Here is a 14,069-nt window from a genome sequence, read left to right as displayed (position 1 = left end):
ATGATTAATGCGGGGGCACCTGGGTGGTTCAGTATGTTCAGTGTCTGCCTTTGGCTCGGCTCATGATCCCGGAATCCTGGGATCGAGCCCCACATCAGGCTCCCTCCTCAGTGGACAGTCTGCTTCTCCCTCTGCCTCTGCCATTCCCCGGGCTTGTGCAGTCTCGTGTGCTCTGTCAAATAAAATCTTAAAAAAAAAAAAAAAAAAAATGGGAAACAAATATTTTACTGTGGACTTTCGGGCAACGGGGAAGCAGAACTGTAATCAGACGTTCCTTAGATATGCCTTCTCCAGAGGTCCTTTCCCATATTTTATTTAGAGAAGACTCCTTTCTGCCGTTTAGCTTCGTCCTCTATTACATCATTGCAGGAATCCCTCAGATTGACCTTCATTTAAGGTGTTCCCACTGCTTTTATATAAAAGATAGGACAGTTTAACTTCACCAAGGTCCCAGTTAAGAGCTTGGATCTTGATTTATTTTGCTTTACACTGATGTTCAATGGCACTGGTCTGATCTTGACCTATTTGAGAAGGCAATGCTAACAGTCACGTGGGTGATGCAGGCACCCTTTCCTCCCTCCTGGAAACACCTGGAGACCTACAGGCTCAGGTGGTTGGGGGTCAGGAATGTAATCTTCCTGCCGGGAGGTTATTCTCAGCTCCACAGGCCAGGGGTGAGGTGGGTAGCTTGTACCTAGAACCCCTCGCCCTCACCATGCTGCAGTCCCTGTAGCCCTTCTGTGTTTCGGGTGTGCTTCCTACCCTCCTCTTGCTCTTACTTGTCCCCTTCTGTTCCTTGAAAAACATTCTTTTCAGGAAAGGATTTGACTTCAGTTCACTTGATGTATATCAATGTGAACTTAAGAGATGCTTTGATTTTTAGCTGCCTTTCTAATCATGAAGGAAGAGAAATTTGGTCCCTTTGTAATAATTTCAGGTATTAACAACAACAACAACAACAACAAAACGGGCTAATTCAGTGCAATAGAAAAATCTCCCCGCCCTCTGAAATGATGCCATGGTGACAGCCATGCTCTTACACAAGAAAAGCATATTCAGGAAGAAAAGGAGAAATGTGGGGAACAGCAACACTGCCCAGCATGACAGCAAATATAGGCAGCTGTTTACTTGCCTTACTGTAAACGAAAACCATGTGACTGTAGTTCCAGGATTTTTATTTCTTCTGAGTGATGTTGAAGGCCGTAAAGAGTAAACACTAGAGCAAAACTCTCAGATAAAAGGCCTTGCTCTAAACGGCTCCAGAACTTCCTGTTTCTACGGTAAGACCTGTTTTGATGTGTTGGATACTCACTGGTAGCTGGCAGATATTTTATTAATGCTGTTATTTCAGCCGCTGTACTTTGGCACTCTCCTTCCAGAAGAGAAAAGTGTCTGATTATTCTCTTAATTTCTGCAGGTTCCTAGCTCATTTGAATTATATTTTCTGAACAGAGAAAACAGAGATGTTCTCTTGGAATTATTTTCCAAGGCTTCTTTGAAGCATTTTCCCCCCTCTACCAGTAGAACTAAAATAAGTAGTAGTTGCTAATTAGTGTTGTGCGAGATGGGATCAACATCATGCTTATTAGTCTAAGTTTGTGGTTTGTTGCAACTACCATTGCTAGAAGTCTGTTAACACTTTGATATATAATGAGCTAGACAAAGTTTTTTTTTTTTTTTTTTTTTTTTTTTTTACTTGTGTGGTATTGCTTTTGGCAAAGGGAAAGAAACCAAGAAAGAGCAAAAACCAATATGTACTATAGAAGCCCTGTGTATAACAGTGGATAATTGGAAACAACTCCAACATAAAATACTTTAAGAACAGTTTGGCAAGCTATGACACATAGGATGAAAATGTTAAAAATGTCTTTAGACATATGAATATAAGCTAAGTTGAAATACAGACCCCAAGATGGTATAGACACTGGTTAAAATGATGGGAAAGAGTCCATTTTGTTAGATCCTGGCATGTTGCTTCCAGTGATTTAGGACTTAATCCTTCCGTGCCAGTTTCTTCATCTCTAAAGTGGGAATGATGGGATCTGTCCGTCTGTATCATAGAGTTGTTGAGAGGCAGGTCCGTTTGGGAAGGCATTTTGGAAATAGATACTCTCCAGAGTAAACACAGGGTGGATTTTCACCTTTGCCCTTCAGAAAATTAGCACCGGATAAAAAAGTCACAGACTGTGCTTCTAATCTCAGCTCTGCTGTTAGCTGGCTGTATGGTTTTCTTAGCCTCTCTGGTATCCATTTTCTCATCTCTAAAGTAAAGAAATGGACGAGATCTTCTCTGAAGTCGTTTCCAGTGTTCAGAGTCTGCAGGAGTTTCAAGGCTTCAAAAGCAGGCTCTACCGCCAGTTCTAACATATGTGCTCTTTGTCCTTGCCTTTTTAGATGGCGTCACTTTGGTGCTTATTTGCTCATGTTCAGTCTTTGTCTCAAGAATCTGGAATTTAGTCTTTAAGTGTGCCTGTGGTTGTGTGAAGTCTAAAAAACAGAGTTCTGTTTTCCCTGGAAGGCTCTAGGTTTTGTTGGGTTTCGTTAGTATTCTGTTGTATTATTAATTTTACAGAGCATACTTGGATATGAGGTTAGAGGTGGTCAGGTTGGTTTTTTTTTTTTTTTTTTTCATCTTAAGTTATGTTTATTTATTTTATTTTAAACCAGAAGTTTGCAAACATGAAATGGACAGCTTGACCACAAGTTTGAAAACATTATCCTCGAGGCCATCTGTGCCTCTGGGCCACACACAAAAGGGCGCCCCATTTCAGTGGCCACCGGCACCTTGGCGCGCTCTGGAGCCTCTACTATTATTGCTTGCCTTGGGCAAGTCCCCTAATCCCCTTGTGCTCCACTTTCTCCCATCTGTACCCTGCCTGTCCTCAGGGGCTCGGCCAGGGCTGCCCGGGGACTGAGGCCCTGCCCTTCCTGGGGATGGAAGGAGAGGAATAGAAGGCAGGGCAGTCTGCCTTTAACGGTGTCCGTGTTCTTTCCTTTTTCTTCTGCCCTCCCTACTTGTTAGCAGAAATCTAACTCTGAAACTTAAGCTGTCCATCATAATTACATGTGTGAGGTTGGCCAGTGGTCTCAATTTGAATAATAAGTTAACTAATTTTGAAATTACAGGTACAGTCTTCTATAGTCCATATCCCCATTCTTTTCCCACTTAGCCCTACAATAGTCTTGTTATCATTATTAGTATTGTTACACTATAATTGTGGAGAGTCTTAAAGGTGTTCATATTTGGTTTGAGAAATTGTCTCCTAAAGGATTTTATTAGGTAGAAAAACAAGAAAAGAATCCTTTTATTAGCCCAGGAAGGCAGGAGATCCATACCTTTTGTTTCTGATGTTGTTACTCTAAAACCATTCTATGAATGTTTAAGAAATGTGACCATTTGGGGGAAATGACTTAAGTGTCAGGAATATGCAGGATAATGGCATTATTTTAGAATAGGAATTTTTGAAATGAGTAGACAGGGCACTCTTTAACCTGAAGTTAAAAATCCTTTGGTTTTATACAAGTAAACTTGAGACTGATTTAAAATTGGAATTGGATGGATCGCATTTAAATTCTTCTAACATTGCTGACCTCCTTTGGGTTTTTACATATGTGTATGTGTGTATAAGAAGCACATAAGATTCGACTTTAAAGTAGATGTTAAAGTTAAAAAGTGATAACCATGGAAATAAGTTAGAGATTTGTCTGTACAAAGTAAAACCGGAAACTTTGGAGTTCTAAGTATGTATCGTTGATTGTGGTGATTGATTTTAAAAGGTCCTTTATTGAAGACCTTTCTTCTTTTTGTTAGAAGACTAGATAGTCTGGGCTTTGCTGATTACTTCTTAAGAATAGTCTCCAGGATCCAGTCCTTATTTGCAGTAGGGGTTTTGCTATGCCCTGTCTCGAAAGGATGTCGCCGTGAGCACAGGCTTCCTCCCCGGTTCCGTGCTGTGGGGTTAAGTAGCCACTGGTTCCCCTCACGTCCGGTTGCCTTCGCTTTAAGAGTTAATGATGTCTGCAGGTGTGTTGGGATTAGCACTGTAAAGTTGTGTAAGGGCTTTTTCTTTCTTTTGATCTTCCGAAAGGGATGAAAGATAGCCATTAAACTCAAGGGATTAGGTCCCCTCTCTTTAAAGACTTTTAGGTACCATAAATATTTCACTTCAGATGTAAGGTGAAGAATTGTATACATCTGGGGGAAAATGGGTATTTTATATTACCAGTTGGAAATTACTCAGTTTCCACTTGCAAATGAAATGATCTTTGTTAGAAATATTTTCTCCCAACCCGTAGTGGACTGAGATTGGGAAAAAAACGTGTGGGTGTATAGCTCCATAGTTACGCTGTTTCCTCATCTAACAGCTTTTTCTTTTTTGTAAGTTAATGTGTCGCCTGCCTCGTGCCTCCCCCCGGCCTCTCGGATTGTCTGCACTTTGTAGAACTCTGCTGGGACACTTCAACTCCTGCTCTAAAACTTTGAGAACAACTCCCATACTCCCATATTTGGTGTACGTGTGTGTTCAGTTTTTAAAAAGAGGCCCTATGTTTTGTCTGTCCTCTTCCTTTAGACTAATGCTACTCAGAAAATGAAAGGGAGATTGAGGTGCTAGCGGCAGAGTGCGACAGTCAAGGTTGCTGCCTGTCAGAGCGCTGGTGGAGACCAGGCGCCAAGTCCTGTGTAGGGTGTCTCAGCCCCTTGTGCTCTGCCCCACCCCCACGCTACCCTTCACCCCAGAATGGAATGCTGGGGACTTTTTTATCCTTCGTGTTTTCCTAGGCTAGATTATTATACCACTTAATGGATTATTTTATCTCTCTCTGTATTTCGAATTAGGCACTTAGAAGAGGAGGGGTCGGGTTTGGTGGTGCCAGCCCTAGAATCTGCCTGTTAAGCGGGTGTTCCTGTCCCGTTACCCATTTACATAATCAGTTACTTAGATTTAAAGCACACTAGTTGGCGCAGTGGTCTCCTGTATCTGTAGGACTATGCATTGTGTGTGTGTGTGTGTGTTTTTTTTTAGATTTTATTTATTTATTGAGAGATAGAGAAGCAGAGACCCAGACAGAGGGAGAAACAGGCTCCATGCAGGGAGCCTGATGTGGGACTCGATCCCGGGACTCCAGGACGCCCTGGGCAGAAGGCAGGCGCTAAACAACTGAGCCACCCAGGGATCCCGCATTTTGTGTTTTGTCCCAGGGTTTGGGAGCGTGCATATGGGTTATTTGTATTAAGCTGACAGTGATGGATTCTGCTATTTGCTGTGACGTATGAGCTGTACACTCAGTCCTTTCCCAGAGTTCCTTGTCCCTTTTTATTTTGTTCTTACCTTTTTACTGGAGAAAATTTGGAGCGATTCAGTACCAAATTGCAGGGACTTAACAGTATGCACGTTTGAACCCCAAAGCATGTCTTAGTGATGTGAAGAAAGGCAAAAATAAAATTATGCGTAGATGGTTGTAAGAGATGGTCAACATAAAGCACCAGAGGAATTAGTTGAATATAGCCAATGGCAGGGGGTTGAAGATTAAGGCATCGAGGGCCTCATGCTTGATAACACTGTCCCGCGTTGGGATTAGGGGTCTGCTCAGTTACCGCCTTAAACCTCTACTTCCGATGCTTCATAAAATTATAGGAATGACTCGATGTGTAAAGCTTATCCAAACTTTGGGCCTATAATATTACTCGAAAAGAAAGACGTGGCAAAAAGAAACTGTGAAAGGTGTTTGGCAACGAGCAAGAGCAGGAGCTCACAAACTCTTTGAAGGTCAATTAGCCAGAAAATGTGCTAAAGACTGGGTGCTGTGCTGCGTTACTGGCCGGGAATTACCCCCAAGGTCCTCAAAGTGGTCCTGCCGCTTGAGCACAGAGAGACAATTACAGACCTTGAGGAGATGCTACAAAAGCTTTAATTAAGGGACTTACTTACACCCCACTAAGTTTTGGAAATTAAATTCTTGCTTGTGCTTAACTGATGTTTCTTTTGTCTGGGCTTCCACATGGATTCCAGCAAGAGCACTATTTTCCCCCGGGTCTGTTTCATGTCGGAGGCCGTTTTGCTGTGATGGATACCAGCACAGCTGAGCGTTTAATCCGCGTAGGGAACCAGGTGGAAAAGTGGGCTCAGGGCTTTGTGCCAGCCAGCGTTTGGCACAGGTTGAAAATTGGAGCGTTTACAACAAACCAGGGACTCGGCTTAGGCAGGTGAAGAACAGTAGTAACTACATTTTTTACAATTTGAATTTTAGAGTTCCATCCACAGGGCAACAGGATTTTCCTTGAATTGGCAACTTTGTCTCTAGACCCAGCAGGCTGCTCTTTCTCCAGAGGTGCCTGTTTGGTTTTTGTTGAGTTTAAAGTGGCCTCTGCCTGCCATCCGGGTCTAGTTTCTTACAAGCCCAGACCCACACTGAGCCTCTCTTTGGACGTGACATCTTCTGGAAAGACTGGTTTAAGTTGCATCCAGTTCCAGCTCGAGCGTTACGACCCATCCATCTGCCGGACTTACTGAGCCCAAGCACCGTGCTGCTGCCGGGAGGTGCTCTGGTCTCTGAGCTCGGGCTGATGGCTAGCGTGGTCGGCTGTGTTCCCTTTGCTTCGGCAGTGAAGCAGTGCTCTCGGCTACCTTCTTTGGAGCGCTTTGTTTCTGCCTGCGAAGATGGGTTTAAGCCACACGGTCTATATTTTCTTTCCGTGTTTTTAGCCCATACCTGTCGGGTTTCTCTCTGTAGCCTTTGAAGTCCCTGTTGTGTGCTCTCAACTTGTGATTGTGAAGAACCGAACTGTAGCCTTGCTCTAACTGACCGAAGAGGAAGCAGGTCATAAGTGCTTAGGTCCTAATCTGACCTTGTGAGAAATGAAAAATTGTAAGAAAATGATCCTGGTCATTGCAGGCTGAAGTGTGTAGTTTTCAGCAAAGTTTATACAGAAATCCATTCTTGAACTTAATTTTTACACGTGGGTGTGTAGGGGAGGATCAACACTGGAGGTGAGGCCAGAGGCCCCCTTTGGTGCAGGGAAGGCCCCTGGCTCGGGGCTGACTACGGTGTGCAGTGGCTCCCACGGACCTGTGCGCTGGGCTGAGGGTTTTGGTATTTGCATTATTTAAAATGCTCTCATACTTGGATGTTTTAAGTAATGTGTAATATGAATTTCAGTTTTCTTTGGAAAGAGGGGAAAATTGCGGTTAGTGATAGGAACATTTTTGTTTGAGTACCTGACTGGTTAATGACCTGAAGCCAAGTGTGCTCCAAATGTCCGGAGAAAGGGACAGATGGCATTATCAGGCTTGTTCACTAAAGAAGAATGTAACTGAATTGTGCTAAAAAAGTGCTGATTCCAAAAGTTGTTTTATGAAGTAAAAATCCTAAGTTCTTATCTCTTAAGCTTTATTTTGCTAACATTGTTTAGAACTAGCACATCTGGCTTAGATTCTAAAATAGTCTGGTTTTATGCTTCAGTTAAAATGAATCCAATCAAATTGGAATTTGTAGATAAAAAGGAAGGATTTTGATACACAGTGAGGATTCTTAAACATGGCAGGGTTACCAGTGGAGGTCTTAAGCTTCCTTTCTGGATGGCCTTTAAAAGTAGGCCGGTGGGTTTTTCCACTTAGTGGAGGGTATTAAGCTCTTGTTCTGTAGGAAGGGGTGACGGATGGTGGGAGGAGGGTTCCCCAAGTCTGGGTCACCCCACTGACCACCAGCCCTTTGTACAGGCCTCACTGTCATTCAGAGATGTAGGTGGGGGAAAGTTTTATAAATTGGGTTTTTGTGTTGATAGTGTTAAAATAGGCCCCGTCATCAGGTGCAGTGAGTTCCTGTCACTGAGGCTCTGCATTAGCCATTCTGTTTCTGTGTTCCAGCCCCATCTCAGCCCCCGCCCCCAAGTGTGGAGCAGCGTGCAAAGCCAAATAGGAGTTGCAGGTGCAGTTCAGTGAAGGTCTGGCTTCCCTGAGACAGCGGAGAATTGCTTAGTTGGGGGGGGGGGGGGGTGTGAGGAACAGGCCACCTTATATTTCAGCCGAGGGGAGCTCTGGAGTTGTTTCAGAATGATGATTAAAACTGTTTTTTGGGAACATAAACACATCTGTCTGGGCTGACTGGGAAGTATGTGTAATGGTCCTGTGTCTTTATGGTGTAGCTGGTACTGACTTGTGAGCAGCGTGCCGCCCCCACCCTGCTGGATTTCTTCATCATGTTGACCTTGGAGCTGGTAGTAGAGACTCAGCAGTTTATCCTTTCATAAATAATGCACTGACTGAACCGGCAGCTGCAGGCTTGCGGCCCAGCCCGCTGGGTATTTATAGTTCATGCCAGTAAACGTTTGCATTGAATCTGTCAGGAGCTGTGGGCCTGAGCCCTTTTCAAGTTGGTGGCAAGTGAAGTGAGTCAGCTTTTTTTTTTTTTTTTTTTTCTTTTAAAACTTGAGTAGGGAGTGAGCGTCGAACTCTTGTGCTCTCGCCAGCCAGTGAGTGCGGAGTGGGCCTGCATGTTTGCTTGTCTTTAGCTGCGTGAACCTCAGTAACAGTTACCAGTTTGGTGAGCCATCCGTCTGCGCTGACGCCCGGAGGAAGAGTACTTTCTGAGTGTCTTGAAGTAACTCTGGGTCAGCCCAGACCTGTTTGCTGCTGGCCTTTGCTGTGGTTTTACAGACGATGCTCTGAAACTGCTGAAGAGGTGCTTCCTCCAACAGGAATGGGGGTCAAGGCCACCGAGGACCATGCAGATTGTGTTTCTCTCTGTAATAACGTAGAAAAGAGTAAGCTTTGAATAGTAACTGAGTTCAGGGTGGACTTTTTAATCCAGCAGGGATGACTATGGAAAAACCTGTTTCAGAACAGGTTCTTCCCATGCAAGGTCATCAGTTTTACATTTCTTTCCTCTTTGTCCTTCCTCCCTTTGGAGCTCCCCCAGGACTTCTCCAGCTGTGCTCCTCCAGCCTCCTTTTCTTGATCCTTCCTGCTTAGAGCCCTGTGATTAAAAATCAAAAAAAATCCCACAATCAACAAAAACCCATACAGGGCCCTGACTTTGATCTTTCTCTTAGCCTTTTCCTTGTAAGAGTTCCTTGCTGTAATATCAAATATTTCTTTTTAAGATTAGAAAGTGTGAGGACAGCACTCTGGTTTCCTAGCCTGTGGCTTAAAGAAGTCATTTTTCACAGACTAGTGAGCCTTAGGTGTTAAATGTCTGTTGACACGTTTACCAAGAGAAACATTGATTTCTCTTCTCTTTTTCAGGCTCTGCTTTCTTCCCCGGGAGATGCGCAGAGATCTTGGCCAGGGGTCAGAGCATCGGGAAGCTTGGGGTCCTTCATCCTGACGTCATCACCAAATTTGAGCTGACCATGCCCTGCTCCTCCCTGGAAATCAATATTGAGCCTTTTCTGTGAAGATGGGTCTCTGCTGTGTGACCTTCCCCGAGTATCCCCTCCTCCTGCCCTGCTGTCCTATAGTCCTCCCCGCAGGGACCATCCATTTGTGCTTTAATGTTTAATAAAGGAGAAAGCCATATCTGGCTCCGTGGGTCAGTGCCGCCCGCCCCCTGCATTAGGCCAGCTCGTGGGAACACTGTCTGAAGCTGCATGCTAGGAAAAGCCCAGAGGATGCAGGCTCCGAGTCTTACTGATGAAACAGGATAGCTGAGTAGGATGTACGGTGCCGAGTACGAGAGAATGGGAGATTTCTAGTTAGTTCTCGCGCTTGACATGTCTGCAATATTGGGAAACCATTCATGAGTGGTGATGGTCCGGCAGGTACGGACTTCGAGGTCATTTTAAGGTGAAAGAAGAGCCTGTCCCACAAGCATTAGAAGGTGAGTGGGTGTTTTTACTAATGTCCTGAGCTGGAGAACATACAGCACATCTGTGTCCTGCCGGCAGAGTTCGACATGCTGATAGTGCAGTGTGAACGTTGGGAAACCATGGAAAAATCATTTTTGCCCTAGGCCATACGGCTTACTGTAATCAATACCATAAAATCGTGGTTTTAAATACTTAATTGAGGAACTAGGTTCTGTCTTGCAGGGAAGTCTTGATCTCTGCAGCAAAATTTCTGTCTTGCCTCCTAGCTACTTCTAGACTCTGATCAATACTGATTGAAAAAAGCTAAGTCAGTCGGGTGCTTGAGAGGAGTTCTCAGTGACTGATAAGGTGACATGAAACACAAAGTGTAAAACTTTATTAGCATGCAAAGTGAGAAATACGTTGATGGGGCTTTGCTGAGCCTACTACGAAGAAACCCAGTCCTGACATGCCTGGAGTCAGGGCAGCGGTGTGAACCTGCAAGACCTGTGAACATAGACTATCCTCTGTTCCTCCCAAATCTGTTGTAGGCAGATCCTGATAGCAGTGACATGGAATGAGATACGCTGTCACGCACGCAAAGACTTGCATGCAGCGTACCTAAAGATTTGAACATACGTCTCCCCAAAGTAGGTAACTCCGCGTCCTCAGGGACGTGCGACCACAACACGAAATACCTAAACTCACGGCAAGTATTGATGAAACGCAGGCTGTGGGCCCCCTGGTGCCCTGCTGGTGGGAATGGAAGCAACAGTGTTGGTGTTTGTAATAGCTACCACCCAGTGTTCACGAGCAGCCCAGTGGATAAATTCTAGTACGTCCGTACTATTATTTCTCAGCAGTAAAAAGGAATGAACTATTGGGCGCCTGGGGGGGCTCAGGTGGTTAAGCGTCCAACTCTTGACTTCAGCTCAGGTCACGCTCTCAGGGTCTCTCAGGGTCGTGAGATCTAGCCTCATGTCGGGTTCGGGGCTGGGCTCTGAGCCTGTGTGAGATTTCCTCTCCCTCTGCTCCCCCGCCCCCTTGGGGGGAAAAAAAAAAAGGCGAAGGAAGTGCTCTACTGAAGGATCTGAATGGATCCCAGAGCGTGCTCAGCAAAAGAACCCAGACCCAAGACCACCTGTGATGCCACACGCAGGACCTTCTAGCAAAGGCAGAGGCAGACTGGCTGGGCTAGATAGAGCCCGTGGAAGGGAAGGGAAGGCAGGGCAGGGTGAAGCAGCAGCTCTTGGGGATGCTGCGAAGAATCTGTACCTTAACCCAGGTGCATGTAGGTAGCTATCTCCTCCGGAAAGCTGGGAGGAAATAAAAAGTTAACAGGTACTTAATAATCTTATGCAACATGCATGCATAGGGTGAAAGCATGAATTTTAGAATTGATAGGTCTGCTCAAAGCGGCCTACGGGCCCACTGGCCTGTCACTTGAGGTAGCTCCAGGCTCTGGTAGCTCCAGCTGCAGTCAAAGGCCCTGTCAGTGGTCGCCATTGTCGGAGTGGGTGGGCCCCTTGCTCTGAGCACGTGGCCACCTGCGTGGGGGGGGGGGGGTTGGCGGGAACCACCTGTGCCAAAAAGCTCTCTCGAACCTACCTGTGGATCCCAGCGTAAAGGGGAGATTGGCTCCATCCATCACGGTGGTGGTCCTGCTCTGAGGCAGGAAATCGTCGGGAGAAAAGCCATATCGGGGACCTAAGGCGGAGTGAACCCCCAGCTCAGGCCTCGAGGCTCCGTCTACGGCCAGGTCACCTCGGACTCTGCCCGGCGGGGGCATCGGGCCCAGGGCCAGGGCCTCAGCCTGAGAAGACACCTGCCTTCTCAGGAAACACTGGGGCCATACAATTAAAAGGGAAATTAGAGACCCTTGGTTTCTTGTGATTTACTCCTGCTTTACTCGTCGGTTTACAAAGTATTTTCACACGTGATTTTGTTTCAACATTCACTTTTTTTTTTTAACTGCACCCAGAAATAGGAATTTTTTTTTTTAATTTTTATTTATTTATGATAGTCACACACAGAGAGAGAGAGAGAGGCAGAGACACAGGCAGAGGGAGAAGCAGGCTCCATGCACCGGGAGCCCGATGTGGGATTTGATCCCGGGTTTCCAGGATCGTGCCCTGGGCCAAAGGCAGGCGCTAAACCGCTGCGCCACCCAGGGATCCCAGAAATAGGAATTTTAAGGAGGTAGTCAGAAATAGGAATCCTCCCTGATTTACGATAGGAGAACGTTCAGCCTTTGGAGAGATTAATGATGTGCCCAAGAGTCACATGGGTAATAAATGGGTTTGTGCCAATGAGTGACTTGGATTCCATGGGTCATTTACCTACTTTTCCAAAATGTTAAAATCTGAGTTTTCTTGTATAAAAAAATACAGCAAAACACAGTTAAAAGTCATAACTCTTTAGGAAACTGTACAAAGTTAAGACCTTCCCAAGGTCCCCCACCCAGTCTCCTATTAAGGGTCCTAACTAACCATTTAGCTCGTGCTGTTCCTGTTTTCTGAGCCTGGGCCGTCAGCCATGCACACACATGCTCTCGGATTTTGGGTCAAACTCTACTTACTGATTTGCAGCAGGTGTGATTTTTGTTTTATGTAGGATATCTCGGGGATCCCTGGGTGGCGCAGCGGTTTGGCGCCTGCCTTTGGCCCAAGGCGTGATCCTGGAGACCCGAGACCGAATCCCACATCGGGCTCCCGGTGCATGGAGCCTGCTTCTCCCTCTGCCTGTGTCTGTCTCTCTCTCTCTCTGTGACTGTCATAAAAAAAAAAAATTACATAGGATATCTCATGACATTTCACCAAGCATGTCCTGCTTTCCTAGGTCAGAACCTGTAGACCCAACTCCTAAATGACGCCATACTGTACAGATGCCCATAATCCGCTCAGCCCTTCCTCGGTTGACATTCTTGTTTCCAACTCTGCAATTACAGAGGCCATGGAGCCTCCCTACGCCTCCTCCTAAAATAGCACCAGCTTGGAGGCCACGAAGCCCAGGCCTCTTGGCCATGTACACCCCACACTTGGTGTTTGACAGACACATTCGGAGACGCATGGGAGCCCCTTGGATGGTCCTTTGACGTGACTTCTGCACTCAAGCAGTGTCTTATCCCAGGAGGTTAGAGTCCTAGGTGTAGGGGATGTTAAATTACTATCACCTTTTAGACCGGGGTGGCCTAACTAGAAGCCACTAGCACAGCTGCCCCTCGGGACCTCAGCAGCACGGAGTCCATCAAGGTGGTACAAGAGCCCTGCTTACGATCTGGTGTCTCAGACTCCGCTGCTCCTCGTGCTTGATGTTTTCCATGACTGTGGCAAACCCCAAAGCTTGGGTATTAAGTTGGCTCTTTGGTCCATTTTCTCCAAAACTGCCAGACAGGTGTCCTCGAAGGGACACAAGTGCTTTCTGGAAAATATGCCCCCTATGCTGCAAAAGCATTGGACGCAGCTGAGGTCTTCCAGGTTGTGGCTTATAAGGAGCTTGAATAACATTATTTTTTTAAAAAAAAGTAGAGGCTGGCATATGCCTCATGAAATTCAGCGCAGCAGGAGCCCCCGGACGATCCGTGAGCGGCCCCCTGGGGCCCGAAGCCAGCGCGAGGCAAGCAGCCCCTCCCTGGATAAAGGTAGAGCAACCAGGAGGCCAGCCTGTGACAAAGAAGTGGGCGCCCCAGGTGCTCAAGTTGACCCAAAGTGACTGTCACACTACTGCCCGCTTGGCTTCCCACTACCCCACTCTCTGCTCTGATCTCCTAGTAAACGGAAGGGATGGGTGTAGACACTGCAGCTCCAGCCGGGGTTCAACAGGTGGTTCCAGCGACGCGACTTGCTGCCTTGCGTTGGCCTGAAGCCCTGTGTGAATTTTCACGCGGGGTGGGAACAGTGTGCCCGGGGCCTCCGTTCAAGTCTCACTCACCCATAGGGTTTGGCCTGGATCGTGTCCCTACTTAAGGAACCTGATGTGATCCCACCTTAAAGGCCCTGAACGCCCCCCCGCCCCACGCACACCCCGGCGGTAGGAGGCACATGCGGCAGGGCCTGCGCGGCGTAGAGACGTGAGGCCTTCTCAGTCGTGCAGGGCAAATTGTCCATGGGATGGACACGCAAAGCCTCGCGTGTGATTCCAAGCCCGGGGGCGGAAGCCATCTCCCGCATCCTGCAAGTCACGACTCCCTCTCACGAGCCCGAAAATAAAGTCTCTAGGACAAACCAGCCACCGGCTCGGGGCCAGCAGGAGAGTGGCGGTCAGGGCAGAGGCCCCACAGACACCC

General features: G+C 46.6%; 1 protein-coding gene across 3 annotated transcripts in view; it reads left to right on the top strand.

The window, feature by feature from the left end:
• FARSB (phenylalanyl-tRNA synthetase subunit beta) overlaps nucleotides 1-9,515 on the top strand; it is a 68,954-nt gene extending 59,439 nt beyond the window's left edge. For all 3 annotated transcript variants that reach the window (XM_025442012.3, XM_025442013.3, XM_035710835.2), the window contains one exon: nucleotides 9,243-9,515. In XM_025442012.3, coding sequence (XP_025297797.1) covers nucleotides 9,243-9,394 — 152 coding nt within the window. In that variant the 3' untranslated portion in view covers nucleotides 9,395-9,515. The remainder of the gene's footprint in view (nucleotides 1-9,242) is intronic.
• The last annotated feature ends 4,554 nt before the right edge of the window (nucleotides 9,516-14,069 follow it).

Source organism: Canis lupus, chromosome 37 (genome assembly GCF_003254725.2).
Source record: "Canis lupus dingo isolate Sandy chromosome 37, ASM325472v2, whole genome shotgun sequence".
Classification (NCBI taxonomy): domain Eukaryota; kingdom Metazoa; phylum Chordata; class Mammalia; order Carnivora; family Canidae; genus Canis; species Canis lupus.
Note: the sequence above shows the minus strand (reverse complement) of the source record. Positions and strands in the feature narration are given on the sequence as shown.